Source organism: Macrotis lagotis, chromosome 3 (genome assembly GCF_037893015.1).
Source record: "Macrotis lagotis isolate mMagLag1 chromosome 3, bilby.v1.9.chrom.fasta, whole genome shotgun sequence".
NCBI classification, from domain to species: Eukaryota; Metazoa; Chordata; class Mammalia; order Peramelemorphia; family Peramelidae; genus Macrotis; species Macrotis lagotis.
In genome coordinates, this window is record NC_133660.1 from 126,843,699 (window position 1) to 126,865,255 (window position 21,557).

The following is a 21,557-nucleotide window of genomic DNA, read 5'->3' on the forward strand; positions in this document are numbered from 1 at the left end:
TGCGACTATGATGGGTTGCACATGTTGTTAGAATGTCAGACATATGCTTGCCCAAAAAAACTATTTATGGAGAATGCACACAGGGCAAGTTCTCTGAAGGGGTTCAGAAGAAGTGATCCCAAGACACCCTGAAGACCTCACTGAAGAACTTTAGAATGGTTTGTACAGCATGGGAGACACTGGCACAGGACCTCCCAGCATCACATGCCCACATCAGAGAAGGGGCTATGCTGTATGAGGAAGGAAGAATAGAAGCAGCATAAAGGAAACATGACATACTAAGTTTTGACTACCCAGCCCAGGTGTTCACATGAACTATTTGTGCCAGAGTTGTAGTAGAGCATTCCAAGCTCCTATTGGTCTGATAAGCCACAGTCAAATTTGTCTTAGTGATGTCATTTTGCTCTTCTTCATTAATGGACAAGAACCAATCAACAACTTTAATCTGCAACTTTAATAGTCAAATATTTCCAGTAAGCTGAATTTTTCCTTAACTATCAATAGGCCAAGGACAACACATATGTGTAAGCCTAGCTTCTGCCTGAGTTAAAGGTGTTTTCCTAATTTGGAACTTAGATTGATTATTACTGAACTTAGAATTTTACATGTAAAACCAAGGCACTAAAACCATAGGACAAAACCAAGTGAAATTTATTTATTTATTAGGTTTTTGCAAGGCAAATGGGGTTAAGTGGCTTGCCCAAGGCCACACAGCTAGGTAATTATTAAGTGTCTGAGACCGGATTTGAACCCAGGTACTCCTGACTCCAAGGCCAGTGCTTTATCCACTGTGCCACCTAGCCACCCTCCAAGTGAAATTTAAAGATTTAAAGTGTAACATGTACATTATAGAAATACACATTTTAGCTGTCTCTTTTAAGTGTTTTATTTTTTTGCAAGGCAATGGGGTTAAGTGGTTTGCCCAAGGTCACACAGATAGGTAATTATTAAGTGTCTGAGGCCAGATTTGAACTCAGGTATTCCTGACTCCAGGGCTGGTGCTCTATCCACTGCTCCACCTGGCTGCCCCTTAGCTATCTCTTTTAAAATTTATTACATCTTGTTCATAAATGTAAATCTTGATAGCATTTTCTATGAATTTATATTCTTTGATAGAGGTAGCTAGCTGGCATGGTGGATAGAGCACTGGGCTGGGAATCAGGAAAACATCTCTGAATTTGAATCTAGCCTCAGATATTTACTAGTTGTGTGACCCTGGACAAATTACTCAACCTTGTTTGCCTCAGTTTCCTCATCTGGAGAAGGAAATGGCAAATTACTCCAGTATCTCTACCAAGAAAACCTTATAAAGGGGTCATGAAGAGTCAGATATAACTGAAATGATTGAATAATATGTTCTTTTGATAGGGAAAAAGAAATTTCCATCTCTTTTTTTCCAGTTATTTTGTTTCTTCCAAAATATATAGCAAGAGAGTTCACTTTAAATCGACTTCAATTTAGGATGATTTTTTTTTCTTTGTATCTTGTTTTAAGCAGGCTACTTTGAGTTTGTTACTTCTGAATTGAATAAATCTTATAATCTAGTTTCAAATATGTTTGAAAAATATGGATATTCTAAGGATATTCTATGAGGAAGGCAGAATTGAAGCATACTAAGATTAGAGTTACCCACCCCAGTGTTCACATGGACTATTTGTGCCCTGTGGTAGAGCATGGACCCATTCCTTTACTAACCTTCCTAGCATTAGGTCTTAATTTTGAGTGGACACAAAGTGCAAAATGTCAATTATGCATTGTATTTTTCCTTTTTACTGTTGTACTTTCTAGAAGAGAAGAAAAAAAATAGTGAAAATGGATTTCTCTGGTTTGGTAAATTCTTTGACTTGACTTATTTGTAAGACTTACTATCCTACTGAGCCATCACCAAATGGCATAAAAAAAAAAAAAGCTAAAGAACCCTTCCTTAGCTTTCAGTAAATATGTCAAGTGTTGCCTTTAAAGATTTTGTTTTTTCTTGCAATTTATATGAGGCACACTGTGTAAATGTTTTTTTTAATGAATGTCAAGCTTTATGCTGCTGAAAGTCCTTTATCAGAGGGGAGATCATGTCTTTTGGAATAACGTATTTTATTGTTTTATTATATTATGAAAACAGGAGTATGGCCATTTTTTCTCTTTTATGGATTATTTTATTTTATTATCATATTATTTTATATTTTTATATTTTATTCTTTTCTTTTCTTATTTTATATTAAATAATTTTATATTTTATATTATTATACATTTTTATATTATTTTTTATTATTATAATGATCTTGTTGTAAAAGTAAACATAAACCCTCTCCCCTCCAAAAAGATAGAGAAACCTCAAGAGAAATGAAGTGAGAGTAAAAAAAAGTGTACTTCTGTCTGTGTTCAGATTCTATTGACTCTGTCTCTGGGATGAGTTGTGTTCTTTATCATAAGTCCATCAATATCTTCAACCTTTTCTCACAATGGCTATTACTAGCTAATTTTCCTCCATTCTATTCATCCCCACTCACATTTATTCTTTTCTCTCTTTCTCCTTTCACCCTGTCCATACTCAGAAGTGCACTGTGTCTAATTACCCTCTTCTACCATTTTCCCTCACTTCTATTACCTATTCCCCCTCCTCTCCCCCATCCCCTTTATCCCATAACTTTCCTCTCATTTTTCTCTAAGGTAAGATAGATTTCTATACCATATTAATTGTGTGTGTGTGTGTGTGTTATTTCCTCCTTAAGCCATTTCTGATGAGAATGAAAGCTCATTTATTCCCCCTTGCCTTCCCCCCTTTCACTTCATTGCAAAAGTTTTTTCTTGACTCTTCTATGTGAAATATCTTAGCCCATTTCACCTCTCCTTTCCCTTCTTTCCTTTAATCACCTATTGATTCCATCTTTATATATGCAATTATATTCAGTTCCTTTCTGTTCCTTGTCTATATATGCTCTTTCTAACTGCTCTTATAAATGAGAAGGTTCATATGAATTATCAGTATCTTCTTCCCATGCAGGAATATACACACAGTTCAGCATCATTGAATTCCTCATAATTAGTCCTCATCCACCCTCTCTGTGCTTGACCTGAGTCCTGTACTTGGAGATCAAATTTTCTGCTTAGTTCTGGTCATTTCAACAGGAAAGTCCCTTCTTTGATTGAATGTCCATCTTTTCCCCTAAAAGAGGATGTTCAGTTTTGCTGGGTAGTTGATTCTTGTTTGTAAACCTAGCTCTTTTGCTTTCTGGAATATTATAATCCAAGTCCTACAAATCCTTAATGTAGATGCTGTATAATCCTTATTGTAGAGCCATAGTAGTTGAATTATTTGTTTCTAGCAGCTTAAGTATTTTCTCTTGGACTTGGAGTTTTGGAACTTGGCTATAATATTCCTGGGAGTTTTTTCTTTTGAAATCTATTTTAGGAGTGATCAGTGAATTCCCCTAATTTCTATTTTACTCTTTGCTTATAGGATCTCAGAGCAATTTTGACATATTATTTCTTGAAAAATGAAGCCTAAGCTCTTTTCCTGGTCATGAATTTTCAAGTAGCCCAATAATTTTTAAATCTTGTCTCCTGGATCTATTTTCTAGGTCACTTGTTTTTCCAATGAGATATTTCACATTTTCTTCTAACATTTTATTCTTCTAGTATTGTTTTATTGTTTCATGAGATCTTGCAAAGTCATCAGCTTCTTTTAGCTTCATTCTACATTTGAAAGAGTTGTTTTCTTCAGAGAGCTTTTTAATCTCCTTTTCCAGATGGCCAATCCTGCTTTTTAAGACATTTCTTATCCTCATTTGCTTTTTGGGTTGCTTTTTCCAGTTGGTCTAAACTGGTTTTTAACATGTTATTTTCTTCAGTATTTTTTTGTATTTCTTTCACCAAGTTAATGACTTGGTTTTCATGATTTCCCTGCATTGCTCCCATTTCTCTTACCAATATTTCCTCTACTTTCCTTACTTGTTTTTCACAGTCTTTTCTAAGCTTGTCCATAGATGAACCCATTTCCTATTTCTCTTGGAGGTTTTGAATACAGAACCTTTGATTTTTTCATCTTCTGAGTGTGTGTTCTCCATAGGAGAATCCTAGAATTTCTACCATAGGAGGAAAAAGTAATTTTCTATGGTCAGGTTATTCTTTTTCTGTTGTTTGCTCATTTCTCACCCTATGACTGATTTATCACACTTCCAGGACTTTGGGGGGATTTTGGGACTTCCCACAGGGTCCACAATTCCTCCAAGGTCTTAAGAGGGATTCTAACTGCTCTTTCGCCTGTGCTCTGTTCTGTGGGTGACCACAAGAACTCCCCTCTGCCCTGGAGCTGTGAGGAGGATCCCTGCTCCTCTATGGTAGTAGGACCCCAGACTGTGACCTAGATCTGAGTGTGGGCAGAGTCCTACCCCATGGATAACAGTAAGACTTCTGCAGTCTCCACCAACCTCCCCCTTACTGTCATCTGTGATCTGAGTGCATTGGAAGTGCTGGGTGGCTCCACAGGTTTCCCCCCAGCAGGGTTTCTCTGAGGCCAGAGATGGACTGGGCTCCCCCCTGCCTCTGATGTGGCAGAATTCTCTCACCTCCCCTTCAAGCCATCTCCTGTGATCCTTGGGCCTGGAGGTCTGGAAGCCTTTCCATTGTCATGGATACAAGTGCAACCATGGAACCAAGTTCCCCACAGGCTGTTCCTGGAAGGCTGGACTGGTTTGCTCCAGCCTGATTGGGCTATGCCCAACTCTGCTGTGGTCCTGGTGAAACAGACCTTTCCTGTGGATCTTCTAAGTTGTCTTGGACTGGAAAATTGTATCACTCAATCTTTCTGTAGGTTCTGCCCCTCTAAATTTTGGCTAGAGTCATAATTTGATGACTTTTTGACTTTGGGGAGGGACAAAACATTTCTGGGAATTCCTGTCTTCATGCTGCCATCTTGACTCCATACTCCAGCCCCACAACCCTGGCCATTTTTGCAGTTCTGCATGGTCACTGTTTCTTTTGACCTCTATCACCACCTCCACTCTTAAGAAAAAAGTACAACACTTATATATAAATAAATTGTGTAAATATAGTTTCCTTCTTTGGACTCTAAGCTACTTGATTACAAAAGTTGGTGTAACATGTTCTGGTGTCCTTTATATAGTAGTTGTCTCAAAGATTTACCACATGATGGGATATATCAGTGAAGCACTGCATTATTAGACAGTAATAATCTAATTAATTTAGCTCCATTTTCTAAAACTTTTATTAATTGCTTGTTGAACACTGTGCTAGTCCAAGATTCTTGTTTTCATATAAGGAAACTTAGACCCAGAAATGTTATGTTACTTGTCCCAAGGTCATGGTACAGCTCCTAAGTATGAGAATTGAGTCTCACTCACGTTTTTCTAATTCTTAAGGACAACACTTTCCCCACCATACCACATGGCCTCCCTTAGACTTTTAGGAAAATATTGCTCACTATTTCTTTCCCTACTCTTCTCAGAGGCAATGGATAAATACCTAAAGGATAAAAAACACTAATTTTCTAGTCAAGTTCATGACTTCTCTTTTAGCTGTTGGTAGAACTGCCCTCTCCCTCAGAAACTATTCTTGGATCAACTCTCAACATGTATTGATTCACAGCCTGATTATTTTATAGGTTGAAATTTTAATGATTTTCTGGGTTTAATTTATTCCAAGTAAACTTAAAAAAAATCCAACTCAAATCCACTTGAAGGTCTCCATCTAGAACAAGGAAGAGTGATGTTGATGATTTGTTATGATTAAAAGCACATTCAGATTGAAAATGAAGTCAGACTTATGCCCACTGAGTTTAAAGGGAAAGTGGGATAGTATTTAAAGATTTTTGTATATTTCAATTTAACTGCTGTTTTTCAAACAACAATGATTTTTTCCTAGTTTCTCCATATTTATGTTTAGTATGCTGTATGTCAAAATAAATTTGTAAATATGTGAGACTGCCTGTTTCATAGGATCTAAAATGTCTAACTTTTTTATACCATACTAATGCTAATTAAAAGTATTAGATTTTGCTTCTACTTATATTTCCTTAGGATTTCCAACTGTACATAACTTTATTTATATCAACCAAACAAACAAACATAAGCATTTGCTGTATATCAGAACTGTACAAAATGCTGGGGTATAAAAAGAGCCAAAAGACAGCCCTTGAACTCAAGGAGCCTATTATCTAATGATATGCACATATAAATATAGATGTGTATATAATCTCAGATGTAAGTATTTCTTTGTAATTGTGTGCTTTTATGTACATGGCACAATTATGTATCTATATATGTATACAAATGTGTAAGTGGAAGTATATTTATGTGTTTGTTTGTATGATTGTGTATAGTTCTCCTAACTCTAAAGTTTGATTATTAATAATTAGACAAGCAGAGGAGAATCAGACCCTGTGGTTGATAAGAGGGTAAGAACCTCCCACATCCAACTTAGTGGCTCCTCACAGAGGAGCTATGTCACAGTAAATTATCTCTGCTCATTGATGAGCAGCACTCTGACGAGGAGAGATGAGAATCTGAGCATAAAGGACAGTTATAATAGAAGGAATGATAGACATACACACCTTAGTGAATCCCACTGGTCCCTTTGTCATGCTTCTGTCTGGGGTTCTGCTAAATTGAATTCATGTTTAAGTTAGCAGCTGTGATAGCTGTCCACTGAGCTGTAGAATGTCTGTTATAGGAAAAAAGGATTTCACATTTCAGTTTTGATAATTCCTCTCTCTAGTTTTGCAACATGTTAATTGCTTGGGGAGCAGCTGAAGAGACCGAACATTGCCACATATTCTATCAATAGTGAAAGACATGGGATTGTGCAAGACTGTTGGGTTGGTGGGTGGGACACTGTGTTGGGGAGATGCCACCTATGTATATTCTGCAATAATACTGCAATAATTATTACTATATTCTCAGTGCAGGTCATCATTGAGGAGCCTCCAGCAAAGCCAGTTTGGAGATCTTGGACACCTTCCCTTGGGCTGTGAAACTTGGAAATTTAGAGAAAATAGAAATAAATCCCTGATACTGGTGACCATGGAAATCAAGGAGGAAAAAACAGCAGAGGAAGGGCAGCATTTTCTTCCAACAGCCCAGGCAAATGATCTGGGAGAGCTCCAGTTCACAAGTAAGTATGTTGACTGACATCACTATTGCTTTTGCCATTGAAATGGTTGAATTTAGACTCTCTTCTGTGGGGGTTGGGGAGGGAAGCAAAAATGGGGGAAAATTGTAAAACTCAAAATTAGTAAAATCTTCCTAAAGAAAAAAAAGAAATGACTCAGACACAGTCAATGAATTCTATTATATAGTTATTTTTTCTCATAAATATTTTTTATTAGTTTAATGATATCCTGTAACAAATTTTGTAGATATAAGATTTTGTAGTTCTCATTCTCTAGTGGGAAAAAATGGTCACCCCATTTATCCAATTAAGATAGAATGCAGATACTATACTTGGAACTTTTGATTTAATTATCTGTTTTCACATCCAGTGGGAACTATAGTGTAACAACCATCTGAATCACTACAACCAAAAGTAGTTTTTCTTTTGACTTACATAATATTCACAATCTCTTCCCATTATCTTCAAACTCTCCTCCTCTCTTTCCTTATGCTAAAATTGCCTACACAAGTAGTTGGTTGAAAAGTTATCCCCAAATAGCTGGGACATGGTCACATAATAAATTTTGTTTGCCTGATCAGCAACAAGGAGAAAAAAGAAAGAAAGGAATCAACCATCAAACTAGTACTTAATTTCCTTTTCTCTGACTCTTGGTTAGCACTTATTCAATCTCTTTCAAAATGTTGTTGCTTTTAATTTGATGTTTATTTTTATTTATTTTAATTTTTAAAGTTTATTCATGCCTTTTGTTTTTTACTAAACTCATTTCCCCTATGACTATTAACAATTGAATACTTCCTTGTAATGAAGAAAAATCATCCATGCAGATCCTTAGAAGACCCAGATTCTCCCATAGGGAGGAATATTCCATCATCAGATCTCTAAAATTCACATTGGTCATTGAAATTCATTGGAGTTCATCATTTCTTCATACAGTGTATTAATGTCCCTGTCTTTCTAAAGTCCCTTCCACTTCAATAATACTTTGGTTAGTTTTAATTTGTTTTTCACTTTTAGGGATTTGGAGCAGAATTTGATATGATTTCTGAGAATTTATAAATTTTCCATTAAAAAAAAGGTGCATATCCATTAACAACTTAGCAATTAAAAATGTTGATAAAGTTTATTTTTAGATAGACAAATCTAAGCAACTACACATACAAGTCACTCACAAATGATATTTCCAAAAGTAGTAAATGGAAACTAGAAATTTAACTAAAATTTTCCCTGACTTTTAGAGGGCATTGATAATCCTTACACCCCTCCTCTGCAACTATAAGCAGCTAAGATTAGTACTCTGCAAGAATAATTAAAGTAGGAAGACACCAGATAGAACACTAACTTGTTTCCTTCTTTGCCTCATTCACAGTCATGGTCATGCCCCAAAGTGATTTCCTCCATGTCTACATTGCATAGTTGGAGTGTGTACATTATCATTTTAGTTCTGTTTCCTTCAAGGTTTTCCTCTTTTTAAAACTCTAAAGGCAATTAAATTAAAAGTATCTGAAACATGATGCTATCTGAACCTTTAGACTGCACCTGGAACCCAGCATAAAGCACCACAGAGCTAAAAATAGGCCTGCCAAGGCTTAGAGATTTGGCCCAGCTTACCATCTGAGCCCTGGAATTGTTCCCTTTATTGTACAAGTAATTAGTATATTTTTGGAGAACAGAACACTTCTCTCTTGCTTAAGATACCAAGGCCTTGGCTTATGCTCTTTGAATAGAATTGCATTATTCTTTTTAAAAACTCCTAAAGATTTCTATTGTCTCATCATTTGGCACTGACAAACGAATGCCCAAATATTGAGTTCATATTATCCTCGAATCTTTGGTAAATGATAGTGGTTGAATTTATTTCTATGAATTGAATTATGATAATATAGATCAGAGGTAATACAGAAGTTAATAATAAGCTTTGGAAAATTCCGATGATTCAAAGTTCTCACAAATCTACCTTGTATTGGCATCACTAGTTTTTCCTGTGTACGTTGGAATTTTACTAAAAAAAAATGATCATTAATGAAAAATTTTAACTCCTTTAAATAACAAAAAAAACCCTAAATGATGTTGTTTTAACAATAAAATTTTTTCTGGCTACATTTGGCCACATTATTTTCTGCATGAAGTTAAAAGAAAAAGAATTTTTAGGAAAACCAATCTGTTGGATAAATTCAATTATCCACATGAGACTGCTTCTTTAAAGAAACAGTAACTGATCACATAAATTATATAATTGTGAGATCATAGGATTTAGGGACCCTGAAAGTTATTTATTTAAGTTTTCATGTTTTACAGATGAAGGAAACTAAGGCACAGAATAAGTGACTTGCCAAGGTTACAACACATAAGTGATATGTTAAGTAAGGATTTGAATCTAGAATTTCGTAGTGTATATTGAATATTTCAGCTTGTCTTCATCCCCTCTTAACTATCATGATCCTCCAGGAACCATTTCACTTTAGAATCAAAAGAGGATACATCCAATTCAGTCTCTGACTTTACAGATAAATAAACTGAGGTCCAGAGGGATTAAATGAGTTGCTCCAGGTCACACAGATAATAAGAAAGTGAAGTCTCAATTTAAATTTAGACTCTGACTCTAATTCCAGCAATATTATCATGGTAATATGTACTCATTCCCTTTACCCATGAATCAGCCAATATTCTTAGTCTCTCCCAGATTTTCCTACCCTCCCCCAAATAATCTACCTATACCTACTTTAAAATCCGCCTAAATAAATCTAGTTAGATAAAAATTCAACCCCATCTAATGTATATGGGGTCTTGTAATAATTTTTGGCTGCCTGGAAAACAGTTCAAAATGGCAAACAAACAAAAACCTTCCAATGTTACCAGAACAATCCTTTTATGTGGAGAGCATCTAGATGACACAGAGGATAAAGTACTAGCCCTGGAGACAGAAGGATCTGAGTTTGAATCCAGTAAAAATTACTGTTTGGTGGGAGAGTCATTTAACTGCCATGTGCCTTAATTTCCTTTTCTGTATATTGGAGATAATAATTGTGAAAATAAAATGAGATATTTATAAGGCACTTTTTAAACATTGAAATAATAATTAAAGACTAATAATTGCTGTGGGAGAAGTTTATTGAGCCCTTATGTCATGAAATTCTTTAGCTATGACTCAACAGAGGTGATCATCTGCTGGGATATAAAGGAACTATAACTATTAATTAGTAAAATATTGATGAAATAGCAGGTCCATGAAGACTCAGTGACATTTTCAGTTTTATGAGGAATTTTCAGTCATAGTTGGAAAAGATGGCCATTCCAATTTTCAATGGCTTGTGCTGTCTTTCAAGTAGAAATGTACCCAAAGGCAGTTATGAATTTCTAGATCTTTGTAGTAACAAATATATGAGACTCATTTGTTCTAAATATTTGTCACTTTCAGGGCATGTATTTATTTTACATCTTTTAAGCAAATGAAAATGAAGCAGAGGGAGTGTGATATATAAGAAACCTGAACTTGGAGTTAGGAAGACTGGGATTTGAATCTTGCTTCATACTAACTGTGTGATGCCTTGGACATGTCCCTTAATCTCTGTGTGACTCAGTCTCCTCATCTCTACCAAGGGAATAATGATAATAATAATAATAATAATAGCACCTTCCATAAAGGGTTATCATGAAGATTAAATAAGGTGTTTATATAAATATTTTGCCAATTTTAAGGCAATATATACATACCAGTTTCTACTACTTTCTATATAAATATGTGGGTTTAAATAGACATAAAATGAAGAATGGTATCTTTTTTTGATGAACTTATTAACATCTTTTACTTGCAGGTATTCAAAAGAGTGCAAATGAGCCTAAGCTGGAATTTAGCCTTGGTAAGCAACTTTATTTTGATTTCCATTTCCAATTATATCCAAAATGTCAAGTACTTGTAATACATTGAGCAGTTTTTTTTTTTTAAGTCAATGGGCCTGTACCATTCATTAGGTCTATTATTGTAATGGCACCTTAACACAATGATTCTTTACTCCTGGGGCTCAAAGATGGGTTGCTGTTTTGTTCACAGGAAATATGTCCTGACCCCTTTCCCTCCCCCATATCCCCTCTTTCATCTGGACCTTGAATTTGAGACTGAAAAGAATTTCATGTGATCTTGTCTTTGGCTATAAAATTTCAGAGTGGGTTTTGGCTGGAATGTGGTAGGTAGGTGATAGATATTTTTCTATTCAATTCAAATTAATAAGCATTTTATAGGGTCAAGCATTCTACTAAGCATTGGGAATATTTATGAAAATGAAGAAGCTTCCATTCATAGCTTCTTCATTTTTGATCTTAAAAGTTTCTACAAGCCTACAAATACAACTAAGTTATTCACATTTACAATTTAGCAATTCTCCTTTGGGACTAAACTCAATATGCCTCAGGCGAAGATTCTATGCAGGGTTTAAATCAAGGATTGTCTTCTCTCCATGGTTCTGAAAGTCAAAAGAGACAAGTATAATGAGGGAGATTACTTATAATGAGGGAGATTTGCTAATATAAAAGTCTTTTATTCTGTTTAAGTCAAAGTCTTTCAAAAAGCTTTTGTTCATTTGGTCTTCATAAAAGCCCCCAAGACAAATAGTACTCTTAACCTTGAGTCGGAAAAATATGAGTTCAAATCCAACCTCAGATACTTACCAGTCTTGGTAAAATAAAATATTATTTTATGGGGATAATTGCAGCAGCTCCCTTCCAGAGTTATTGTGAGAATTAAATGGCATCTTTTCAAAGTTTGGTGCAAACCTTAAATCATAAGTTGTTGCTGTTATACTTTACAAATTATAAAACTGAGATTTTTAGTTTTTCCATCTTTATATCACTTGTAAACTGGAAATTCACTTAAGGTTGAAAGAACAATTGAGTTTCCAGAACCACTGTCTGAAAACATCACTGTTTATTTGATATGCAATGATTGCTGAGGAAACTGGCCTTGGCATCTTTAGGGATTTCTACTTTTGAACCCAGAAGACACCTCCATTTGGTATGGTGTTCTTTCTATATCTATATGCTTCAGATTCTTAACTCTTACTATTTCTTGGAAAGCTAAGTAAACTCTCAAATGAGAAGAACAATCAGTGAAATTTTCTATATAATTTATATTTAGTTATATCTGTAACAATTTGTATTATTATATAATATACAAATATTTTATTTATAATAAAAATTCATAATATTGACATTTCTATTTTTGAAATATTATGGGATAAAATGAAGGACAAAAATGAAGGGTTTTTTTTTAGCCATCACTTTTTTTATATTTAAAGCTTTTAATACTTGTCACTTTCAGGACATGTATTTTTAAAAAATACATTGAAATTGCTATATAACTCACAAAGGATTTGAATCTGGTCTAATTTCCCAATAATTTATTAAGAGTCTGCTGTATTTAAAAGCACTCTGCTAAAAATACATGATTCAAATGTAGAAGAAAAAGAGTTCCTGACCTCATAATCTTACATTCTACTTGGAGGCTAGACTGATTCAAATACTTCTGTGACCTGGATCAAAAAGATCACTGATTGATCTGTATGTCAGAAGATGGGATTCTGCTACCTACTTTGCTGCTAATGAGCTTTGTGATCTTGGACAGATCACTTTACTTTTCTCACCTTCAGTTTTCTCATTTCTGAAATGAAACAATTAGAACTGGATTACCTCAAAGATCTCTACCAGCTCTAATATCTGAGGATTTCTAAATCATGAAAAAAATTCCATGGCACGCATTAATAAATTTGCACTTCATCTTGTATTGTTTTCTCCAACTCCTACTGTCTTTCGTGTGATCAAACCCTTTCAAATCGTTAGACACCGCAGAAATGATTCTGTTAACACATGTATCATATTCTTTATTCCAGTGACGGAGGTTAGTGATAGTCAACTGAAAAATCTAATTGCCTAAGTATGTCTTGATAGTCTAAAATAAGTATAAATTGAAAAATGAGCACCTCATTCCCATTGTTATCTATGAATTTAGCACCTAGCTATATTTAAATTAAATTATTTTTCTTTTGTGACAGTAATTGTGCTTCCTGATTTCATTTTTCTTTTTAATTATTTGTGAGAAACCATATTGAATATTAATATGATATATTCAACTTGCTTTGCTATAATGTTCACAATTAAATAAATGAAATACATCCCATAAAATATCATAACATATATTTCACTCTTTGTACATTTCAATCAAGATTTTTTTCTGCTCATTCCCATGCAGTTTCCATCTTAATGTGGTTATAGTTAGACCATATTCTGTTCTTGGAAAGAACAATCAGTACAAAACAATTTCCAAATTACCAGGAACAAGCATAGTTCCCCCATGTTTTGTTTTCCCTTAAGAAGAAATATGAGAAGAACATTTGCTTTACTCCTTTGCAGAAATTGGAGGTCCTTGGTAGTGCAACATTGAATGGATTTTTAGATGTTTTGATGTAGTGATCATTTTAGTTGATTGAGTTTTCTATTTTAAAAATTTTATTTGTTGTTTGAGAAGAATCTCTGTGAGGGATAAGGGAAAGATACAAGAATAAATGTTGGTGATGCAGAAGCAAATGGTTAGGAAAATTTATTTTTTTTTTAAAGAATGTACTCATTCTTTTGGTTTTGCAAGTTTTTTCCAAGGTTTGAGTTTATTCATAAAAGATTCCCCTCCCCCATATTTCCTTATATTCCTTACACTTGGCAGTCTCAAATGTAGTACACTATTACTTCGTTATTTCATTCACTGAAGTCCTTTCAGATTACTGATAGCACATTCACTTTACCACTTCAAGAAATAATTAAAAGGCATAAAATAACCCAGATTTTGTTTATGGATGAATACAATTTAACATTATTCACAGCTCAGGGAAGGTATCATTTAAGAACAGTACCCATATTCTTCAAAGTTGTGTAGGGTTTTATCTGGAAAAGTATGATGGAGAAGGACTATCTTCAGAAGGATAAAACTGACTGAGAAATTCATTTCTTTATATCAGTTGTACCATTTTCAAATAATTTTACCCTATGGTGCTACTGCTTTTATTGTGTTACTCTGAGGGGTATCAAGAGTCATAGCTTAGGGGGCAGCTAGGTGGCATAGTGGATAGAGCACTGGCCCTGGAGTCAGGAGTACCTGAGTTCAAATCCAGCCTCTGACACTTAATAATTAGCTAGTTGTGTGGCCTTGGGCAAGTCACTTAACCCCATTTGCCTTACAAAAAAACCTAAAAAAATGAGTTATAGGTTAATATTTGATTCTGGAAGCCCTGAGTTCAAATTTTGCCTTAGACATTTATCTACCTCTGCACTTCTGGGTAAGTCACTTAAACTTCTTCATTCTTCAGTTTTCTTATTAATAATATGAGAGACAATAATATATCACAGATTTGTTGAGAAGATCAAATGAGATAATACGTGAAAAGTACTTTACAAATCTTCAAAGTTTTATATAAAATTACTACTGCTTCTACTACTACTACTACTACTACTATTACTACTACCTTTAGAATTAATAAAGCTTCTAAATTGGTTCTTTTTTGTTCTTTCAATTTATGATATGTCTTAAACTTTTGTTTCTAAAACAAATTTTCATGGGCTGCATAAGTAACAGTCTTATTTTATGTTTACTCTATGAGGATATATGTACATTTATATATTTCTTAATATTTCATGTTATTTTACTTGTTTGTACTTTTTTCATGGGACTAGAGTACTACCCTCCTCTCCCTAAATAGATTACTTTTAATTCAATCCAATCAATCAATCTCAGATAATGGAATAGACACTGGAAATACAAAATTACAAGGCAAAAATTTAGTCATTGCCCTCAAGGAATTTAGATTTAAGATGCATTTATTGAGCACTCTCAACCAAGTAGGCATCATGTGACCTGTTATGGCTAAAATTTAATCTATTTTGACATAGCTGATGATGTGACTCTTCAAACTCAATCTAGTCTTTGAATGACAAAGCTATAAGCCATTTCTGGGCCTTCCCTCAAAGTCTTTTCCGTTTAGTAGGATCTTGTCAAAGTTTGTGTTTCATTGATTTGGCTTTTGTGATCCCAGGATCACCTCCAAGCCACAGTCAGACCTCAGAATAGCACACACATAAAAGGTTCTTAATAATGCCTGCTTGACTGATTTACTGATTTAGGAGGTGTAGTTAAAACACTTTATCCATGATTATTCTAAGCGTTGTAAGTTTAAAAAAAAAGATTTGATGTTATTCAGTCTTTTCTGACTCTTCCTAACTCCATTTAGGGTTTTCTTGGCAAAGATACTGGAATAGTTTTCCATTTCCTTCTCCAGATCATTTAACACATGAGGAAACTAAGACAAACAGGATTAATGATTTACCCAGTGTCACACAGTTGTATCTGATGTCAGATTTGAACTAAGGAAGATGAGGCTTCCTGACTCCAGGCACAGTACTATTTATTGTGCTCCCTAATTGCCCCTTAAGCAGAGATTAGTGTTGAGGTTTCTCCTTTTGATAGATGAGGAAACTAAGAATCAGAGAGGTCCAGCACCTACACCAGGACCACACAGAATAAGAAATAGAGTTAGGGCTGGAATTCAGGTCTCTAGACTTCCAGGATGAGTCTTCCTATATCATCAGGTTGCCTTATGAAGGCTCAAAGTGTAGAATTCAATTAAGTGAATATATGCTAAGCAAAGTACTAGTTTATTAAATTTGTTTATCCCAACATAGAGGTTAGTTTGTGGCAACTTGGTGATATAGTAAGTAGGGCAGAAAGACCTCCAATCCTTTCTCATATAGTCACTAGGAGCAGTGTGACTTTAGGCAAATCACTTAACCTCAATTTGCCTAGTATCTTCAAGTATAAAATGTAATAAAAATAGCTCTTACCTTACAAATTTATGAGGATCAATTGAGATGATAGTATAAAGTGTTTATCATAGTGCTTAATGCAAAGTAGGCATTGCTATAATTATTAGCTATTATTGTTGTTATTTTTTTATATCAGAGGCATCTAATTATTGAATTGGTATTTATTGACATATGCTATGAACTGAACCTCATATGATTTGAAGGTCAAAGGGGATTATTACATTGCATGGAATTTTATGGAACTGTGGATTCATGGATCATTACCATCATCACTGTCAAATATAAGAATAATAGTCATTCCCAAATAAAGGATATCTGTATAGCAAGTAATATAACATACATTAGCATAAATCATATTATTCTTCCACAATCAACTTTTGTTGTTCCATTTCCTAGTTGCCAGGTACCACCAGCTAACTACTATTAGTTGGATGCTAATCACCACATCTCTCTCTCCCTACTAGAGGTGGTCCAGAACTCTTTGAATGTGCTATCATCTCATTATGGGATCATTTGCCCTGTCATTATTCTTCAAAGTCCCTGAGGACTTACTATCCACCCTATTACTTTCTCTGCCTTAGCATCTTTGGTTTTTCCATTTACCATGAACTGAATATGAACACGAACAAGAATCTTCTGTGTGTTGTCTCCTCCAAATAGAACATAAGCTCCTTGAAATCTGTCTGTCTTGATTTTATAATTTTATTCTTTATCATTTTATCCTTTATCCTATTCAGTCAAATATAAATTTCTTTGTATTTAAAGATTTTCACTCATTCTTATTTTTATAGTCTACTTAAGCATTATAACCCTCTATGCACTCTGTGGTCCATCAATATTAGTTTACTTTAGTTAACTTTTTGCCCTGCACATTTGACACATCATTTCCCATCTCCATGCCTTTGCCTTGACTGTCTATAATATCTGGAATGATTTCTATCCTCACATCTGCTTCTTGAAATCCCTAGTTTGTTTTAATATTCAAGAACCACATTCTATATGACATCTTTCCTAAATGCTTCCTAACTTATAGAGCCTTCTCCCCCGACTAGCATATTTCAATTCATTTTCACATCAATAAGCATTTATTAAATGATTGATTTATTTTCAAACCAACAATTACTTACAATGTGCCAGACACTTTGCTAGAAATGAGAATGTAAATACACACAGAAATCAGTTCCTGCTCTCAAGGAACTTACACTCTAATGGGGGGAAGATATAGTACATAAAATGAATGTGAAAAATATCTGGGGAGGAAGGGAATAAGACTGCAGATTGGTTGGGGAGAGTAAAGGAAGTAAGGACAAAATCTTTCAGCCACTGTGTTAAGAACTTCAAAAATCATATTTGTTTTAATCCTCACAACAACCCTATGATTTAGGTGATATTATTTTATCTATTTTACAAGTTGAGGAAGCTAAATCAAACAAGTTAAGTGACCTGCCCAGGGACACTTAGCTAGTACTGTCTGAGGCTAGATTTGAAAGGAAATTTTAATTACATAAGATTTTATTTGATTTAAAGTCTGATTAAGTGAAGGAGAAGAAAAATAGATTGCAAGAATAAAAGGGAAAATGAATCTTAAGTTAAAGCAATGCCATTTTGGGTCTTGTATGCTTGTGGATGTTGATTAGTTATCCCAACTAATTCCTCCTTTTTTTTTTTCCTAAACCATCTTAGGGGGTGATCAAGCTTTGTGGAAACAAGCTGCTATTTCCACAAAGCTTGATCATGGATAAAAATCACCAGTCTGATTTCTAAATAAAACTAGATTTTCATGACTTCCACCAGCCTAGGGAATACACTTTATTTTATTTATAATTAAGAAAATCAGGAAAATCATGGAAGTGAAAGTCTTGGACATTTGGTATCTCATTTTCTCAGGGAATGGAATAAATATTATTTCAAAATTTTCTAACTCTTATAAGTCCATTGTTGTACAGTGTTGTCAAATCCTTTAATCATTTCATAGTACTTAAATAAAGCTGTGGATTAATTAATCATTTATTTTCTCCCATGCCTTCTGATCCTATACATCTCCTGTCTATGATCTCCCAGAACTGTGTCAGAAGAAGTCCACTCCACTTGCTGGAGGGATTCCTTCTTCCATTTCTCCTGATACTAATGCCAGTAGAGAACTTTGACTATTCATCTTTTATCACTTACTTTCATTATGTGACTAACAAGTCTCTCTTCCTAACATACAATTCTTTAATGATTTCTGTGACTGCTATTCTTTTTTGAAATTCCTTATTGGTGATATACTAAGTCCGTTCATACCCATCATATATTTTTATACACTTTGTGATCTTAGTTTTAAATTTTGGGGAGATGGTTGCACTCCATATTTCACTGCCATAATATTGACATGGGTCTTTGTTTTCATAGGAAGCTTGGATTGATCAAAGTAGCTTTGCAATTTCCCAAAGAAAGTCTCATCCATTTTTCTCTTCTTTTTTAATCCTAAGCCTACCTTGTTTTTCTGTTCTGCTTGTCCTAGATATGTCCCTGTAACTGATGAATAAACTCTATATTCCATCCAAATGCATGTCATAATCTGGGCAATGGCATTTTAAATCACTTGGACTTTTCTATGTGGTTGGAAAGTTTAAACTGCTTTGAGTAATTGTAGAGCTTTTCCAGGAAGCTCTGTAATGTTTTGAGGCTTGATAGAGTAGGAACTTAATAGAAGTAGAAGCAATCCAGAATACTTGAAAGTGCTGTAGAAAAAAGTCTTAGCATCACAGATAACCACAATAGTATGGTTATTGGTCTAGAGTCAGAAATCCTAGAGAATGAAGTCAATTGGGGCTAAGGAAGTATTGCTAACAAATAAGACTAGTGGAGGTGACAGACTTACAGATGAATTACTTAGAATCCTAAAAGATAATGCTGTTAAATTGATGCACTCAATACGCCAGCAAATTTCAAAAATTAAACTGTGATCACTGGATAGGAAAAGATCTTTTTACAAACCTATTCTAATGATGGATAAGGCCAAAGAATGTTCAAATTATCAAACAGCTGATTTCACATGCCCATGAGATTCTTCTTAAGATTGTGCAAACAAGAATTACTAGAATAATTGGTTGGTTTTCAAAGAGGTAGAGGAACTAAAGACCAAATTGCCAACAATCATTAGAATATAGAGAAAGCAAAAGACTTCAAGAAAAAAAAATACTTCTGCTTTATTGATTAAACTAAATCTTTTGACTGGGCGGATCACAACAAAATGTGATAAGTCCTCAAAGAGACTGGAATAATAGATTGATTTAATTATTTCCTGAGGAATCTGTATGCAGGCCAAGAAGCAATTGTTAGAACTGAACATGGAACAATTAATTGGATTTAAGATTGGAAGAAGAGTATGACAAAGTGATATATTATTACTTTATTTATCTATCTTATATGCAAAGTACTTCATCACATGCCAGAATGAATGAATCAAAAACTGAAATTAAGATTGCCAGGAGAAATATCAAGATGATAGTGTCCTGATGGCAGAAAGTGAAAAATTAAGAAATGTCTTGAGGATGAAAGAGAAAAGTGAAAAAAAAAACTAGCTTAAGCTTAACTTCAAAAACAAGAACAAAAACCTTAAAATCTTGACAACTTATCCTATTACTTTCTGACAAATAAAAAGAGAAGAAATGAAGTGGTATCAAATTTTATGTTCTTGAACTTAAAGATCCTGATGACTTGGATGGTGACTGTAACCATGAAATAAATGGATGCTTGTTTCTGGGAAGAAAAATTATTGGATATCTGGAATAGTCTACCTGCTCCTGACTTGAACTAGGTGGGGGAACCTCACTGCTGTTTGGTTTTGCTACTGGCTCCTGTGGCCACATCTCAATGAGACAGACCTTTTTTTTATTTAGTATTTTGTTTTTCCTCAGTTACATGTACAATTTTTAATTTTCATTTTTAAAACTCTAAGTTCCAATTCTTCTTCATTCCTCACTCATCCCCCTCAATAAGAAAGCAAGCATTTTGATATAGGTTATGCATGTGTAGTCCATAATAGTCACATGGTGAGAGAAAATGTAGACCTTCCCCCTTCCCAAAAGAAATCTCAAGAAAACTAAAATTTAAATAATGCTTCAATCTGCATTCAGACACAATCAGTTTCTTTTGGGGGAATGGAAAGGATTTTTCACTGTAAGTACTTCAGAGTTGTCTTGAATCATCATATTGCTGAGAAAAGATAAGCCACCAAAGTTGATCATTTTAAAATATTGCTGTTACTTTGTACATAGTACATTACATTTTGCATCAGCTCATGTAAGTCTTTCCAGGTTTTTCCAAGAGTACACGGTTCATCATTTTTCTTTTTATAGAGCAGAATAGTATTCCATGAAAATCACTGTTTGTTCCACCATTTCCCAATTGATGAGCATCCCCTTAATTTTCAATTCTTTGCCACCAGAAAAGAATTGCTATAAATATTTGTTACATATAGGTCCTTTTTTCTTTTAAGATACAGACCTAATAATGATATTGCTAGGCACAGGGTATGCATGGTTTTATAGCCCTTTGGATATAGTTCCAAATTATTCTACAGTATGGCTCAATCAGTTCACAGCTCCACCAAGAGTTCATTAATGTCTCATTTTTTTCCACATCCCTTCAAACATTTGTAATTTCCTTTCTATCTCAGAATCATTTTAATTTGCATTTCCCCAATAAATTGTTAGACTATTTTCTTCCTATGACTATATAGAACTTTTATTTCTCTGAAATTTTTTCTTATTTTTTTGATCATTTATTAATTGGGAATGGCTCCTATTTTTATAAATTTGATTCACAGCTATAAATTTTTGGTTCTTCCAAGTTATTATCATCTAAGAAGATTATAATTTCTCTCCTGGCCTGTTCTATGGTCTGTGAGGGATCATAAGCACTCTTTTTCTGCCCTGGACCTGTGAGAAGGGTCCTGTTCCTCTATGGCCACAAGTTCTGATGCTATAGGGTTCCTCTGTGCCCTGGAACTGCCACCAAAACCTGTGATTCAGAGCTGATTAAGGATCAAACAATATCACTCTCTCTCTCTCTCTCTCTCTCTCTCTCTCTCTCTCTCTCTCTCTCTCTCTTTCTCTGCCCCCCCCCCCCCAATTCTCTTAATGTCTTCCTTTGGTTCACTGAAATCTGGAATGATTTGGAGTTTACCAACCACAAATCAATCTGACCCTCATTTATTGGCCGACAATAGATTCCAACCCAAGCCCTCAGGGTCATTTTGGTTCCTGGAAGGCTCAAAGAGAATGTAAATAGCAGTTGTCTGTTTTTACCAGAAACCCTAAGGGTCTTCCAATCCCAGATTGACTTTTTTTTATTTAGATAAGAAGCCATTGTTTGCTTCATTTCTTTCATATATGCTTTAATTAAGGTATAAGCCTTGCCTCAGTCAAACTAAGTGATTATAAAGACTATAACTATAAAAGGCCAACATTTCCCACTATATCCAGGGTCATCTCTAGTCATCCTGATTCAAATCTGGAACCAGATTACTCCAGAGGAGAAGGTGAGGCTGACAACATTGCACAGACCTTCTTCACTTAAATTCAATAAAC

General features: G+C 34.5%; 1 protein-coding gene across 13 annotated transcripts in view; it reads left to right on the forward strand.

Annotated features, from left to right (window-relative positions):
- INPP4B (inositol polyphosphate-4-phosphatase type II B) overlaps nt 1–21,557 on the forward strand; it is a 981,822-nt gene that overhangs the window by 239,249 nt on the left and 721,016 nt on the right. For 11 of the 13 annotated variants that reach the window (XR_012477007.1, XM_074229241.1, XM_074229248.1 and 8 more), the window contains 2 exons: nt 6,915–7,125; nt 10,938–10,982. Coding sequence is in view for 12 of the 13 variants with exons in the window: in XM_074229241.1 (XP_074085342.1) it covers nt 7,035–7,125; nt 10,938–10,982 (136 nt within the window). In the remaining variant the exon portion in view is untranslated. The remainder of the gene's footprint in view (nt 1–6,914; nt 7,126–10,937; nt 10,983–21,557) is intronic. The other 2 variants (XM_074229244.1, XM_074229242.1) reach the window with 1 other exon arrangement.